Here is a 17056-nt window from a genome sequence, read left to right as displayed (position 1 = left end):
ACACCATTGTAAAGATGATAAATCAAACCTTTTACTGCTGGTGTCCGAACAAAAATCCATTCAGTAATAACGGAGATATATCCTAATAAATACAAAATATTATGAAAAATCTCCTCACGCCTGAGTGCATTCCGGGTTTTGTCCTCACCCAGAAAGAGCCCCTAAGCGCCTGGATGACACTGATGAGTCCCCTAAACTGAAAGTGGAAATCCCCGTGAAGACATATTTGTCAGTCCTGATCGACATAAACCAAGGTAACCGTAACCTTATATTGTTCGATTCATTTAATCAAAGACTGTAAGTAAATCGATTCTATTGATCATGAATTAGAAATAATGTCACGAAATAGACAGCGGGACGGGGGAAGAATGCGACAATACCATTTTATTGTTCAGCATGCGCAGGTCCCCGTGATTTCGTGTACGCCTATTTTGGGCGTCAGTACAATGTTGGGTATATTGAATTTACTATTTCGCACATATCGCCAACCTCCCCATCCAATCGGTAGGTATTCAAATATATTAATGAAACAGAAGAAAGAGAAAATGTAGCACTCAGACCAGGATTCGAACCCTCCGAACTCTAGACGGACAATCTACCAACTGAAGAGCTACATGTACCTACAGGTTGGGGAAATCTGCCATTTTCAGCTAGCCTATATAGCTGATTTCAGCTACTCTAGCTAAACATAGCTACTATCGATAGATGAATTCAGCTACTTCAAAACAATTTACCTGTTGATGTGTCAAATACACAAAGTCACACATGAGCGGGTACGCCACCCTACCATACACGGTATTTAAACAACTTTCAAGAATATAAACAATGTCGTTTTTTAATTTTTTATATTTTATATATATTTGTGAAATTTGTTTAAGTACTGTGTCTGGTAGGGTGGCGTACCCGATCATTTTGCGATGCATGTGTGACTTTGTGTATTTGACACGTCAACAGGTAATTATTGTTTTGAAGTAGCTGAATCCAGCTATCGATAGTAGCTACATGTATATTTAGCTAGAGTAGCTGAAATCAGTTATATAGCTGAAAATGGCAGATTTCCCCAACCTGACCTAGTCACCGATGATCAACCCAGTCCAGTTCTGCTACATTTATATCAAATTCATTTCAAATCAAGAAATTAGAGTACCTTACATTGTTAGATGTGTGTAACCACTAATCTGATATGCTTGCGTGAATCACTGTGCATGGTAGTGTAAGAGGAGTGGAAAATGCACAGTCAAACAGAATGAAACTAGGGTTCGAACCCAGGACCTCTGAACACTAACCGGCATGCTCTTTCAAATGAGCTTCCTGGTCAACAATGATCAACCTTGTCCAGTTCCACCACACTCTTCCCTCCCTTTGAAGACTTCGACTCCGAAGACCTAACAATTCACAACCCAGGTTCAGGTATCCCCTTGTCAAGTATTCACCTCGCTTGAAATAAGGTTTGGTCACAGGCACCAAATGTAAAAGGAGTTGAAATATGCATGGCCAGACCAAGGTTCGAACCAGTGGACTTCCGAACACTATGACTTAATAACTTGTACTTATTTCTGGGTTTGAAGACAACCAGGAACGTTATTTCACACACCCATCTAAGTTCTTTAATTTTGTTGATAAAAATAGTTTTCAACCATTTCGTAGACAAACAATATCATAAACTTATATCAAGCCAAATGCCATTATTAAAATAATCTTTAAAAGCTAAAAAAAATGTAAAATTATTTGAAAGTGAGTGAAAAAGTGTGGTCTGGTATGTGGCACAGTTCAAGAGGTAATACACTTGCCCTTCACCTAGGGGGTTTAAATGAGGTTTCCTCCCACATTAAGACACCCCACCCCACCCCCCCCCCCCCCCCCCCCCCCACCTAGGGGGTTTAAATGAGGTTTCCTCCCACATTAAGACCCCCCCCCCCCCCATCAGGGCCAACAAACAGGATTACTTAATATAAGTCAATATAACTTGTTTCACATTTGTAGTAAAATATATCAAAAGAAATTTTAAATGTCAATTTTAGAATTTACCTCCATGACAACTGTCTACAGAGGTAATTTAAACAACATAATGAAAGTGATGGGATATCTGGAGATAATATACTGTTATTAGTTATAGTTGGTGGATTTGTATTTTCATTATATGCTCTGATCAAATGATATTTTTTCCATTTTTCATTATATTCTGAACAAATGATATTTTACCATTTTTCATTATATTCTGAACAAATATGTTTTCCCTAAATATCTGCAAATGCATATATCCCAATCAGCTACTGGAATTATTTTAAATAGAATATTTAATCACTATCCATTTTCTCTGAAGACATTCGTATCAGCCACATTTTGTTTTCAAAACAAATTATATTAATAAGTGATATATTTGAAATAGCAAAAGTACGACTGGAGTCTGGCATTAGTCACCATATAAATAAAAACAGTTCTTGACAACAGTGGAAAATGCAAAAAATTGTCAGGAGTGCAAATTTAGGTATCGTGCAAAATTACGTACCCTCGTTCTACTGGTACAGTAACGATAGTGATAGAAAGCTTCCACACAGTTATTAGTTGTCCAGATATTTTGTTTTTAAAAGTAAAAATTTTAACTATGGTAAATCTGCCATGCACTGGCACAGTATCATTATGACATGCCAAGGAATCTTTTAAAAGGGTGCTGCCCTACAGGTAAAATATGACATCACCGTTTTGCTTTATCACCAGGAGACAATTTCAAACAAATATAAATTTCTGACATACAATGCATGCATGCATTTCGCATAGGGGAGGCCATCCTTATAATTAAATGACCATAGCTGTTGATAGGACGTTAATCAATACACAGGGGAGGCCATCCTTAAATGACCATAGCTGTTGATAGGACGTTAATCAATACACAAGGGAGGCCGTCCTTAAATGACCATAGCTGTTGATAGGATGTTAATCAATACAAAAACCAAAAACTAAATGTGTAATGTACGTAGGTCTCAAAACTAAAATGTTAAATTGTTGATTTGTTCTACCCCAGTATTATTAAGTACTTGCCTTTGGAACTAAATACTAATGTGTTTTACAGAAGTTTAAATGGTTTAAATATAAATTAATATAAACTCACTCCTGTAAGGATATCTTGTATATTTTCACATGCCAACAATGTTGCTTTGTTTTAGGTGTCATGCAGATCAACTACTGACTGACAGACAGTTGTAGAAATGGCCAGCCGACAGCGCTCCAGACCAGGTAAACACTGCCTATTACATGTTACTAAGAAGGAGTGAATTGTCACAGACCGACTAAGTATCGTATACTTACATGATTGTTTCAATTTGGATTACTGACAGTGTATCTAAGGGCTGAAGAATTTCCCCTGTGACCTAAACCACATGCTACATGCATGTTTATAACTATCAATTCATAGAGATATAAAATAAAGCTTACCTGGTATATACAAAGTGTGATCTTAGTTTGATCTCCAAAATCATCAGCTACATTCATTCTATACACAAAAGTAACATTAATGTAAGTGAATGATATGAAGAAAATAGCAGAGAGAGTCAACACTTTATACATTTAAGTTGAAATAATGGACAATTAAAATAATCCTGGTCCCTCGCTTGGATACCAGAGATTATTCAGGGGATTGATAAGTATTAGTGATGGGAATCGAATGAGATTTTTATGATCGATTAATCAGGATAATCGGATGACCTTGTCCGATCAATTATTGATTATAATCAAATTTTTTAAATCAGATTCAATCTGGAAAAAAATGTCTAAAATGTGTACATAGTTATGCAAATGATATTTAGTAAAGGTCATCCTTTTATCGTTTGTTGAATTCAGGAGTAAAACAGTCTGCTGCTTTTGAGGTTATTTGAGGTAGAAATACCAAAGAAGACTAAATATTAACCAGACAGATCATTGCTTTGATCTCGGAATTAGATAATACAAGTCTGTGTTTGATTGATATTTAACTCGTGGAAATCACAACTACATAATAACTCAACTTCAAATTCAACTGTTGCCGTTATTGACACATATCATCATGTTTCTATGTAAATGAAATACCTTATGAATAATCTATATTTGAACCATGTGTAGTGCCGACACATTGACATTTGTCTACTCCTGATATCTTTATTCGCATTCGTTTTCATACATAAACACCACACATGGTGACCGCCAAATTCCTTGTTTAAAATGTCATCTCTACAGTTAAACATCAACATAAACATCAAACCTTGGCAAGCTGATACCCGCTTGATTCGACAAACAAATTCACCTCCTGATTCAACTCTTACTTGTTAAGTAGAGGTTGAATCAGGAGGTGAATTTATCCATTTGTGATTAATTCACTGTTTCTAAAATTAAAAAAAAATGGCAACAAATTTGAAATAAAATTTACTAATAATACAGTTATGGGGATAATTGGATTTGTACATCCTCAAATATTTCTATTGTATATTTTGCAGGTGCGCAGAGAGACGAAAGTCAGGATGGATCTGGGTTTGTAGAAATTCACCAACCACCTCGTGAATACAACCTTGAAATGTTCCTTAATGAAGATGAACAAGAACGTAAGTGGATCATGCTTGTAACTCTTAACATGTATTGACCAGTAACTATACATTGTTAGTGGGTCGTACTTGTACAGACATTTAACTAGTGACCAGTAACTATACATTGTTAGTGGGCCGTACTTGTAAAGACATCTAACTAGTGACCAGTAACTATACATTGTTAGTGGGCCGTACTTGTAAAGACATCTAACTAGTGACCAGTAACTATACATTGTTAGTGGGCCGTACTTGTACAGACATCTAACAAGTGACCAGTAACTATACATTGTTAGTGGGCCGTACTTGTAAAGACATCTAACTAGTGACCAGTAACTATACATTGTTAGTGGGCCGTACTTGTAAAGACACCTAACTAGTGACCAGTAACTATACATTGTAAGTGGGCCGTACATGTACTTGTAAAGACACCTAACTAGTGACCAGTAACTATACATTGTTAGTGGGCCGTACATGAACTTGTAAAGACATCTAACTAGTGACCAGTAACTATACATTGTTAGTGGGCCGTACTTGTAAAGACACCTAACAAGTGACCAGTAACTATACATTGTTAGTGGGCTGTACTTGTACAGACACCTAACTAGTGACCAGTAACTATACATTGTTAGTGGGCCGTACATGTAAAGACATCTAACTAGTGACCAGTAACTATACATTGTTAGTGGGCCGTACTTGTAAAGACATCTAACAAGTGACCAGTAACTATACATTGTAAGTGGGCCGTACATGTTCTTGTAAAGACATTTAACTAGTGACCAGTAACTATACATTGTTAGTGGGCCGTACTTGTAAAGACATCTAACTAGTGACCAGTAACTATACATTGTTAGTGGGCCGTACTTGTAAAGACATCTAACTAGTGACCAGTAACTATACATTGTTAGTGGGCCGTACTTGTACAGACATCTAACTAGTGACCAGTAACTATACATTGTAAGTGGGCCGTACTTGTAAAGACACCTAACTAGTGACCAGTAACTATACATTGTTAGTGGGCCGTACATGTACTTGTACAGACATCTAACTAGTGACCAGTAACTATACATTGTAAGTGGGCCGTACATGTACTTGTAAAGACATCTAACTAGTGACCAGTAACTATACATTGTTAGTGGGCCGTACTTGTACAGACATCTAACTAGTGACCAGTAACTATACATTGTTAGTGGGCCGTACTTGTACAGACATCTAACAAGTGACCAGTAACTATACATTGTTAGTGGGCCGTACTTGTACAGACATCTAACTAGTGACCAGTAACTATACATTGTTAGTGGGCCGTACTTGTAAAGACATCTAACTAGTGACCAGTAACTATACATTGTTAGTGGGCCGTACTTGTACAGACATCTAACTAGTGACCAGTAACTATACATTGTTAGTGGGCCGTACTTGTAATGACATCTAACTAGTGACCAGTAACTATACATTGTTAGTGGGCCTTACTTGTACAGACATCTAACTAGTGACCAGTAACTATACATTGTAAGTGGGCCGTACATGTACAGACATCTAACTAGTGACCAGTAACTATACATTGTAAGTGGGCCGTACTTGTACAGACATCTAACTAGTGACCAGTAACTATACATTGTAAGTGGGCCGTACTTGTAAAGACATCTAACTAGTGACCAGTAACTATACATTGTTAGTGGGCCGTACTTGTAAAGACATCTAACTAGTGACCAGTAACTATACATTGTTAGTGGGCCGTACTTGTACAGACATCTAACTAGTGACCAGTAACTATACATTGTAAGTGGGCCGTACTTGTAAAGACACCTAACTAGTGACCAGTAACTATACATTGTAAGTGGGCCGTACTTGTAAAGACACCTAACTAGTGACCAGTAACTATACATTGTAAGTGGGCCGTACTTGTAAAGACACCTAACTAGTGACCAGTAACTATACATTGTTAGTGGGCCGTACATGTACTTGTACAGACATCTAACTAGTGACCAGTAACTATACATTGTTAGTGGGCCGTACTTGTAAAGACATCTAACTAGTGACCAGTAACTATACATTGTTAGTGGGCCGTACTTGTACAGACATCTAACTAGTGACCAGTAACTATACATTGTTAGTGGGCCGTACTTGTACAGACATCTAACAAGTGACCAGTAACTATACATTGTTAGTGGGCCGTACTTGTACAGACATCTAACTAGTGACCAGTAACTATACATTGTAAGTGGGCCGTACTTGTAAAGACATCTAACTAGTGACCAGTAACTATACATTGTTAGTGGGCCGTACTTGTAAAGACATCTAACTAGTGACCAGTAACTATACATTGTTAGTGGGCCGTACTTGTAATGACATCTAACTAGTGACCAGTAACTATACATTGTTAGTGGGCCGTACTTGTAAAGACATCTAACTAGTGACCAGTAACTATACATTGTTAGTGGGCCGTACTTGTAAAGACATCTAACTAGTGACCAGTAACTATACATTGTAAGTGGGCCGTACATGTACAGACATCTAACTAGTGACCAGTAACTATACATTGTAAGTGGGCCGTACTTGTACAGACATCTAACTAGTGACCAGTAACTATACATTGTAAGTGGGCCGTACTTATAAAGACATCTAACTAGTGACCAGTAACTATACATTGTTAGTGGGCCGTACTTGTAAAGACATTTAACTAGTGACCAGTAACTATACATTGTAAGTGGGCCGTACTTGTACAGACATCTAACTAGTGACCAGTAACTATACATTGTTAGTGGGCCATACTTGTACAGACATCTAACTAGTGACCAGTAACTATACATTGTAAGTGGGCCGTACATGTACAGACATCTAACTAGTGACCAGTAACTATACATTGTTAGTGGGCCGTACTTGTACAGACATCTAACTAGTGACCAGTAACTATACATTGTAAGTGGGCCGTACTTGTACAGACATCTAACTAGTGACCAGTAACTATACATTGTTAGAGGGCCGTACTTGTACAGACATCTAACTAGTGACCAGTAACTATACATTGTTAGTGGGCCGTACATGTACTTGTACAGACATCTAACAAGTGACCAGTAACTATACATTGTTAGTGGGCCGTACATGTAAAGACATCTAACTAGTGACCAGTAACTATACATTGTTAGTGGGCCGTACTTGTACAGACATCTAACAAGTGACCAGTAACTATACATTGTAAGTGGGCCGTACATGTACTTGTACAGACATCTAACTAGTGACCAGTAACTATACATTGTAAGTGGGCCGTACATGTACTTGTACAGACATCTAACTAGTGACCAGTAACTATACATTGTAAGTGGGCCGTACTTGTACAGACATCAAACTAGTGACCAGAAACTATACATTGTAAGTGGGCCGTACTTGTAAAGACATCTAACTAGTGACCAGTAACTATACATTGTAAGTGGGCCGTACATGTACAGACATCTAACTAGTGACCAGTAACTATACATTGTAAGTGGGCCGTACTTGTACAGACATCTAACTAGTGACCAGTAACTATACATTGTAAGTGGGCCGTACTTATAAAGACATCTAACTAGTGACCAGTAACTATACATTGTTAGTGGGCCGTACTTGTAAAGACATTTAACTAGTGACCAGTAACTATACATTGTAAGTGGGCCGTACTTGTACAGACATCTAACTAGTGACCAGTAACTATACATTGTTAGTGGGCCATACTTGTACAGACATCTAACTAGTGACCAGTAACTATACATTGTAAGTGGGCCGTACATGTACAGACATCTAACTAGTGACCAGTAACTATACATTGTTAGTGGGCCGTACTTGTACAGACATCTAACTAGTGACCAGTAACTATACATTGTAAGTGGGCCGTACTTGTACAGACATCTAACTAGTGACCAGTAACTATACATTGTTAGAGGGCCGTACTTGTACAGACATCTAACTAGTGACCAGTAACTATACATTGTTAGTGGGCCGTACTTGTACAGACATCTAACTAGTGACCAGTAACTATACATTGTTAGTGGGCCGTACATGTACAGACATCTAACTAGTGACCAGTAACTATACATTGTAAGTGGGCCGTACTTGTACAGACATCTAACTAGTGACCAGTAACTATACATTGTTAGTGGGCCGTACATGTACTTGTACAGACATCTAACAAGTGACCAGTAACTATACATTGTTAGTGGGCCGTACATGTAAAGACATCTAACTAGTGACCAGTAACTATACATTGTTAGTGGGCCGTACTTGTACAGACATCTAACAAGTGACCAGTAACTATACATTGTAAGTGGGCCGTACATGTACTTGTACAGACATCTAACTAGTGACCAGTAACTATACATTGTAAGTGGGCCGTACTTGTACAGACATCTAACTAGTGACCAGTAACTATACATTGTAAGTGGGCCGTACATGTACTTGTACAGACATCTAACTAGTGACCAGTAACTATACATTGTTAGTGGGCCGTACATGTACTTGTACAGACATTTAACTAGTGACCAGTAACTATACATTGTTAGTGGGCCGTACATGTACTTGTACAGACATCTAACTAGTGACCAGTAACTATACATTGTAAGTGGGCCGTACTTGTACAGACATCAAACTAGTGACCAGAAACTATACATTGTAAGTGGGCCGTACTTGTAAAGACATCTAACAAGTGACCAGTAACTATACATTGTTAGTGGGTCGTACTTGTACAGACATCTAACTAGTGACCAGTAACTATACATTGTTTGTGGGCCGTACTTGTAAAGACATCTAACTAGTGACCAGTAACTATACATTGTTAGTGGGCCGTACTTGTAAAGACATCTAACTAGTGACCAGTAACTATACATTGTTAGTGGGCCGTACTTGTAAAGACATCTAACTAGTGACCAGTAACTGTACATTGTAAGTGGGCCGTACATGTACAGACATCTAACTAGTGACCAGTAACTATACATTGTTAGTGGGCCGTACTTGTAAAGACATCTAACTAGTGACCAGTAACTATACATTGTAAGTGGGCCGTACTTGTAAAGACATCTAACTAGTGACCAGTAACTATACATTGTTAGTGGGCCGTACTTGTAAAGACATCTAACTAGTGACCAGTAACTATACATTGTAAGTGGGCCGTACTTGTACAGACACCTAACTAGTGACCAGTAACTATACATTGTTAGTGGGCCGTACATGTACTTGTACAGACATCTAACTAGTGACCAGTAACTATACATTGTTAGTGGGCCGTACATGTAAAGACACCTAACAAGTGACCAGTAACTATACATTGTTAGTGGGTCGTACTTGTACAGACATCTAACTAGTGACCAGTAACTATACATTGTTAGTGGGCCGTACTTGTAAAGACATCTAACAAGTGACCAGTAACTATACATTGTAAGTGGGCCGTACTTGTAAAGACATCTAACTAGTGACCAGTAACTATACATTGTTAGTGGGCCATACTTGTACAGACATCTAACTAGTGACCAGTAACTATACATTGTAAGTGGGCCGTACTTGTAAAGACATCTAACTAGTGACCAGTAACTATACATTGTTAGTGGGCCGTACTTGTAAAGACATCTAACTAGTGACCAGTAACTATACATTGTTAGTGGGCCGTACTTGTACAGACATCTAACTAGTGACCAGTAACTATACATTGTTAGTGGGTCGTACTTGTACAGACATCTAACAAGTGACCAGTAACTATACATTGTTAGTGGGCCGTACTTGTACAGACATCTAACTAGTGACCAGTAACTATACATTGTAAGTGGGCCGTACTTGTAAAGACATCTAACTAGTGACCAGTAACTATACATTGTTAGTGGGCCGTACTTGTACAGACATCTAACTAGTGACCAGTAACTATACATTGTAAGTGGGCCGTACTTGTAAAGACATCTAACTAGTGACCAGTAACTATACATTGTTAGTGGGCCGTACTTGTACAGACATCTAACTAGTGACCAGTAACTATACATTGTTAGTGGGCCGTACTTGTAAAGACATCTAACTAGTGACCAGTAACTATACATTGTAAGTGGGCCGTACTTGTAAAGACATCTAACTAGTGACCAGTAACTATACATTGTTAGTAAGCCGTACTTGTACAGACATCTAACTAGTGACCAGTAGCTATACATTGTTAGTGGGCCGTACATGTACTTGTAAAGACACCTAACTAGTGACCAGTAACTATACATTGTAAGTGGGCCGTACTTGTACAGACATCTAACTAGTGACCAGTAACTATACATTGTTAAATCAGTGTCCTAGATGGTTTGATTACAAAATATATCACCAGATGCCTAACATTAGTATTAGTATAGGAAGATCCTGTTGAATTACCCATTACAATATCTAATTCTAAATACTGTTTTGATGATCAGAAACCTCAAGAGTAAGCCATTGTATTGAAATATACATGAATGTGAGTCCATTTGTAGTCATTCAACTCATCTGGCAACGATTTTATCAGCAATCCTCAACTATAACTTTCTCTAGTCTAACAATGCATTTCTATGTAAAATTTTAATTCAGGAATTTCCCTTAAGTTGAGGAAGGTTGATGATACAAGGGTTGTCAAGGGTTTGAACAGATTAGGCAAAATCACAAATTACCGGTCAAAGGTTAACATTTTTTGTCCTTGACCTGATCATTATGAAAACTTGATGATCAGGATTTCCTAATATAGCAACAAATATTTAAATGTGTTACTTATAGAACCTGGGACCAATTCATTTGCTGACGTAGTATAAATTATAAATAGTAAAATGTGTCATATCTGAATGCCATACAACAGACCTTTCTGTCGTAATAGGTTTATCATAATTACCTGAATGGTTTGGATCTGCAGTAGAAATACTCGTTGTTCTACCATAGTCAGTGATTTTCCTGGTACAATTTTAGATTTTTGTTTTACATAAATGTACAATTAAGGAAGATATTGGTAAATAAAATATTGGGTAGGTTGATGCATTTTATGTGTATGTATAAAAATACAAGATTTAAAGATTTGGTGAATATAAATGACCACTGGTTATGTATGTTTGACAATCAAATTTAAGCAGCAAAATCAGGAGTTAATTTGATCCAATTTTACATAATTCTGATCTCAAAGAGGGACACAGTTACTATGTGTGTCTAATCCTTTGGACTGTAATAAGATATGTTTGAAATCCATTTCCATTAAATAACCTAAGGAGACCCCTAGGGATACTATATATATAATGCCCAATGTGTAGAAAAGATAGATGAATGTAACTTACACTATTGAACTTTTCTGTTTCAGTTTGGCATCATTTCTTTGCGCCTTACACTGTGGTAGGAGACATGACAGTGAAGACACCTGTGTACGACGACGCCATGCAGATGTTGTGGATGAACAGCTTCTTGACAATCACAGGCCAGTGTGGCGATGGTAAAACTACAATGGCAGAGTGGCTCATCACACAATTAATCTTGTCCCCAGAGAAGATGCCAGAAAAAGACACGGCATTGAAGGAATGTTTTGTTACCACACATCTGGCTGGCCGTGAAGACCGGACATACGATTGTGTTATAGTGAATTCACCAGCGGACTGGGACAATAAGGTAGATACCAGTAAGAATCAAGTCGTCCTCATTGATGATATATTTGGTCCAGCAATGGTGAACATGCATACTGTTAGAAAATGGAAGAAAACTCTTATGCAAATATCAGAACAAATCCTGGCCAATTTTCAGAAACTGCTGGTAATTATCTGCTTACCAAAGAGCCACTATGAGGCACTGAATGGAGATCTGGCTCATCTTGATCTGTTTAGGAAAAATTCGCTGCTGGATATGACTGAAAGCAAGTTCCAACCCGGACAAGGATGGCGTGAGCAAATAATGAAGGCTAACGGAGGCTACCGAAACCTTGATCACAGAGAAAGACTAAATCTGGATTACAAGAATATTACGCAGTCACTTCCATATGTTGGAAGAATATTTGGATCAGTCAAAAGTTTTATCATGGAAGGACCCAAGTTCTTTTCCAATCCATTTTCATCATTCAAAAATGCAATTCAGAAGGTCTATGGTTTCAGCAAGGTGATATACCTCACCCTTGCAACAGGCATTCTGTTTGATGGCAAGCTTGAGCTTGATAAACACAGCTTTGAGGAATTCACAGAAAAAGAGCAACACATCATACGGCGACTAGCAGAAGCACTGGGCATTGAGGATATGAACATCGCAAAAATGCGCTACTCAGCAACATTACTGTATGGACTGTTCCTCCTTCCAACCAGGAAGCACTGTTGGAAATTCATGCATGAGAGATCATACCACACCATGGCTGAAGCTTTGATGAATAAGTTTCCAGAGTTAGTAATTGAACTCTGCAGCAGTGATTTTCTTATCAACAGGATCAGGACCAATTCTGGCTACTCTTCAAATGTCACGTCCATTGTGTCAATCTGGCACAAAGAATATGCGCCTCTGTGTCAGCGATTTACCTTCGAAATCCTGGCAGGAAACCTGCCCCAGTTGGCTGGCCACCCATCATTTGATGACGAGAAGTATGTTAAATTGTGGTTTGAGTTCATGACAGAGATGGGAAGCTTGCTACCTGTGGTACAACAGAGGGGAGATTTCAACCGCTCGCTGTTCTTCTGGTGTTGTTTCTATGGACAACAACACACAGTGGAGCAATACCTGACACATGAGGATCTAGGAGACTTACGACAAGAGGAGTGGTTTAAGGAGGAGATGAGGGCAGGTGTGTTGGCAACATGCTGTGGTCAATACGGATTGCCTCTAGCACATTCAAAGGTATTGGCGGCCCTTCATAAGGCAAATGTGGCGCTTTCTATCGACGATCCTCTTTCGATGGATGATCTGGAAGATTTGTATGGGTCAGATGTGACATTCCTCCTAAAGATAAAGGCCCCACTTCTGCATATTGCAGCATTAAGGAGTGAGGAATCAGTCGTCGATTTCTTGGTTACTTCAGGAAAGTTTGACATGAACGAAAAATCAGCTGAAGGATACACGGCTTGCCACAGAGCTGTGTGTAACAAAAAAGATGGTGCACTCAAATTCCTTCTCAGGAATAATGCTGACTACCATGCAGCAGCACCTAATGGTCGCAAACCCTTTCACCTTGCATTGATGTGTGGTAATGGGAATGCTGTTGAAACAATGAAAATACATGATAACCGGGTGAAAGAAGGAAAGATGCCAGATGGCACTTCATTGTTGACGTCAGCTATCTTTGCAAAGGACGACTACATGATCCGAAGCATCGCAGAAATGTACACCAAGCAGAACCCATATAGTCCGCACGGAGACTTGATAGCCCCATTACAGGCAGCGGCAGCCATGGGAGATGAGGATAATGTCCAGCGCTTGTTAGACAAGAAGTTTGAAATAAATGATCGTGACGATATGGGATGGACTGCACTTCATTATGCAGTTTACTTTCACAACCAACGTATGATCACTTTCCTTCTCGACAAAAAGGCCGACATTGACGTCCAGAATCGGGATAATAAAACTCCCCTACACATAGCTGCTGAGCAAGGCTACTTCGTCATTTGTGAAAAGCTGCTAGAAAATGGAGCTAATGCTGACAAGCATACAATTTCCAATGAGTTTTCCTTCTCTTCTGCTGCTAAGTATGGACATGTAGCTTTAGCTAGGTACTTGGTAAGGCAAGGATTGATTCTTAGTACTCCTAACGGTGGGAGGGCTGGTGACCTAGAGGATCCACCCAGCTTTGAGGACATGGACCGCTGGAGATCCAGAGACAGGAGATTCTAGATAATACAAGATTATATCAAATACACAAGATTGCTTTATGATATCTTGTAGTCTATGAAAGATTCGTTCAGATGCAAATGTATATCAAAAACAACTTTTCAAAAGATGTGTCTGCATTCAAAAATGTAAAGACATTTATGAGTGTAAGTTATGAAGTGGAGTTTGAAGAGTGTATGCTGCGGCACCAAACTGTCTAGGTACAAATGTTTTTAGTATCTGAATGTTATTGTACTATGGCTTGCATTATTCCACTAATGGTCAAGATAACAGGGACTTGGCATATAGACCACAATCAGTATATTACACGTGTCCAATACGTGTATATAGACAGCTATGTCCCTAGTATTTGGATTGGTTTATTTTGCTGAACATTCCATCAACAGCCCGGGTCATTTAATTATAAGGACATGCCTAGGTTTGGAGGATGGAAGAAAGCTGGAGTACCCGAAGAAAAAACACTGGCCTACATATACGGTCAGTGCCAGACTACTGCCTGACGTGGGTTTCAAACCTCGACCTGGAGGTGGAGGCCTATGATAAAGGGTCAGGACACCACTCGGCTTCTGTGGCCCCTTGTTCTAGTTCTACATGAATCCAATACGTGTATGTAAGCTGCATTGTCCCTGTGGTCAAGATGGTTCATGGTTCATATAACAAGCAGACGATGTTGAATAAAGTGACAAATACTACGAGGGATGATCAAGATGTTATTAATGAACTATGTTATATGTTATGATTTTTTTCCCCCATTTTACAAATTGATTAGTACCAAATTATATAAACACCATCTTCACCCAAATCTATGATCCAACAGACCTTTTGAAACATAATGTAAAGCATCAGTTGCCTCTAATCAGTCTCGGATTAATTTAAGTAAAACAAAATTACAGAAGAATTATGTAGATTTTACTAGCAGGATACTTGTTGAAATAGGTGTATAGTTTCTGTATGGTTTCTGTATGGTTTCCTTATAATACTACACTGTGCGACCGTTCTATTTGCTGCTCAGAATCAAGATTTTGGCTAGGAATGTGTCGAGAATGTTTTGTCTATTAAGTGTGGATTTTGTTTAGTGTTTTATATATCTTGTATAATTAGGAATTTATCACATAAATATGGCTTAATTTCATGTTCTGAACGTGTAATTACTAATAATAATACAACACTGTAGCAAAGCTGTGATTGGCAGTAGGTTCCCACTGTTCTAATTCTGATGTCATTACATCACCAAAGAGGCATGAAGGGAGAAAACTGACATTTCAGATTTCACATCTAACAAAATTATGTTTGCATTTGATTAATAAGTTACATGGTTTGTGATAAACAGAATCTCACTTTCCTTACCATTTCATATAAAAACGAGAATATTTTTGTGAACAAAAACATGTATCCCCTTTTGCCTTAATTACTTTGAATTGATTCTTTTTTTTCACTCCATTGACCTTTGGCTTAGGTCAAGGTAGCGCTGCACTTAACCATTTGAAGTGATAAAGTTATACACAAACTTTATTAGAATATTAAGTTTAAATGTTATTGCCGGATAAGTAATTATAAGAAAAATATGCACTTTGTTCTGTTATCCTAAGGTAAAGGTCAATTTGACCGTATGGTAGTGCATTGCACATCGGCTTCAGGTGATGCAAGTATACTGCAAGTTTTGTCTTCAATGGTTAAGAAGTTATGACCTGTTATGACCTGGACAATACTGCCACTTATAATTTACTTGACCTTTGACCTTGAGGTCAAGGTCACAATGATCCAATGACAGTGAATTTATACTTCATCAGTGGATGATTAAGGAATACAACAATTTCCCATTTCAAAAACCTCTCATGAATGAAAAGGAAACTTGCTTAAGATTCGTTTTTTATCAATTACTTAAATCTAAGTATTATCAGATACTTAAATTCATCATTGTGGATGTCATCTAACAACAACAGGTGTAGGACATTTCCTTTTAAGTTTTCTATTTATTTCTTTAAAACTTGGTAGTTAATCACTGTTATGAGTATGTAGAGTCCTGTACATCTCTATGAAGTGTACTGGTCCCGAAGCTATGGATGATTACAGCTGTAATTTTCTGTTTTAATCTACATATTAACGATATCAATAATGATACCGTCTTAATAAATTGTGATTCAATAATATTATACATAGTTTGATCTTTTATAATAAAATATTGAAAGTCTATTTATTTCTTGGTGTGTTTTCTAATGATTGAGAAATGTACAATACATGCTCTAGCTTCTCCATATACGTGTATTTTTATTTGGATACAACAGCTCAAATTTCTATGGTTTTACATTTAAGTAAAAAGATGCATTTTCAGTTTTTAAATGAACCATAATTTTTGTTTTTAAAACATTAGTTTTTACGATTTCAAGAAAAGTTAAAGGATGGACCGAAGATGACATGCCAAAAATCTCACCAGTTCTTCGGACCAGGTGAGATGAATACTGTGTTCAGTAAACAAAGAAAGACAAATAATCTTGATTTTTACAAAAATAACAATTTTATTCTAATATCTTCAATTTGATAATAGTTGACCACAAAGTTTGATGATATCTTGTGATATCTTTGACCTCCAGGTATGATATCTTGTGAGATCTTTGACCTCCAGGTATGATATCTTGTGAGATCTTTGACCCCAAGGTTTGATGATATCTTGTGAAATCTTTGACCCCCCAGGTTTGTGATTTTTGACC

At 37.8% G+C, this 17056-nt stretch overlaps 1 protein-coding gene across 1 annotated transcript; it reads left to right on the top strand.

Annotated features, from left to right (window-relative positions):
- Positions 1-179: 179 nt before the first annotated feature.
- On the top strand, positions 180-16541 carry LOC117329018. The gene is made up of 4 exons (XM_033886696.1): positions 180-254; positions 3165-3234; positions 4467-4571; positions 11857-16541. The coding sequence occupies exons 2-4, from the start codon at positions 3207-3209 to the stop codon at positions 14349-14351; spliced, it is 2628 nt and encodes an 875-aa protein (XP_033742587.1). The 5' UTR covers positions 180-254; positions 3165-3206; the 3' UTR covers positions 14352-16541.
- The last annotated feature ends 515 nt before the right edge of the window (positions 16542-17056 follow it).

The sequence above is a fragment of the Pecten maximus genome, chromosome 6, assembly GCF_902652985.1.
Source record: "Pecten maximus chromosome 6, xPecMax1.1, whole genome shotgun sequence".
NCBI lineage: Eukaryota > Metazoa > Mollusca > Bivalvia > Pectinida > Pectinidae > Pecten > Pecten maximus.
This window is presented reverse-complemented; position numbering and strand designations above follow the sequence as displayed.

Coding starts and splice junctions, on each gene's coding strand:
- LOC117329018 (XM_033886696.1), top strand. CDS start 3,207: ATGGCCAGCCGACAGCGCTCCAGACCAG. Junction 3,235..4,466: donor CCGACAGCGCTCCAGACCAG/GTAAACACTGCC, acceptor TATATTTTGCAG/GTGCGCAGAGAGACGAAAGT. Junction 4,572..11,856: donor TAATGAAGATGAACAAGAAC/GTAAGTGGATCA, acceptor TTTCTGTTTCAG/TTTGGCATCATTTCTTTGCG.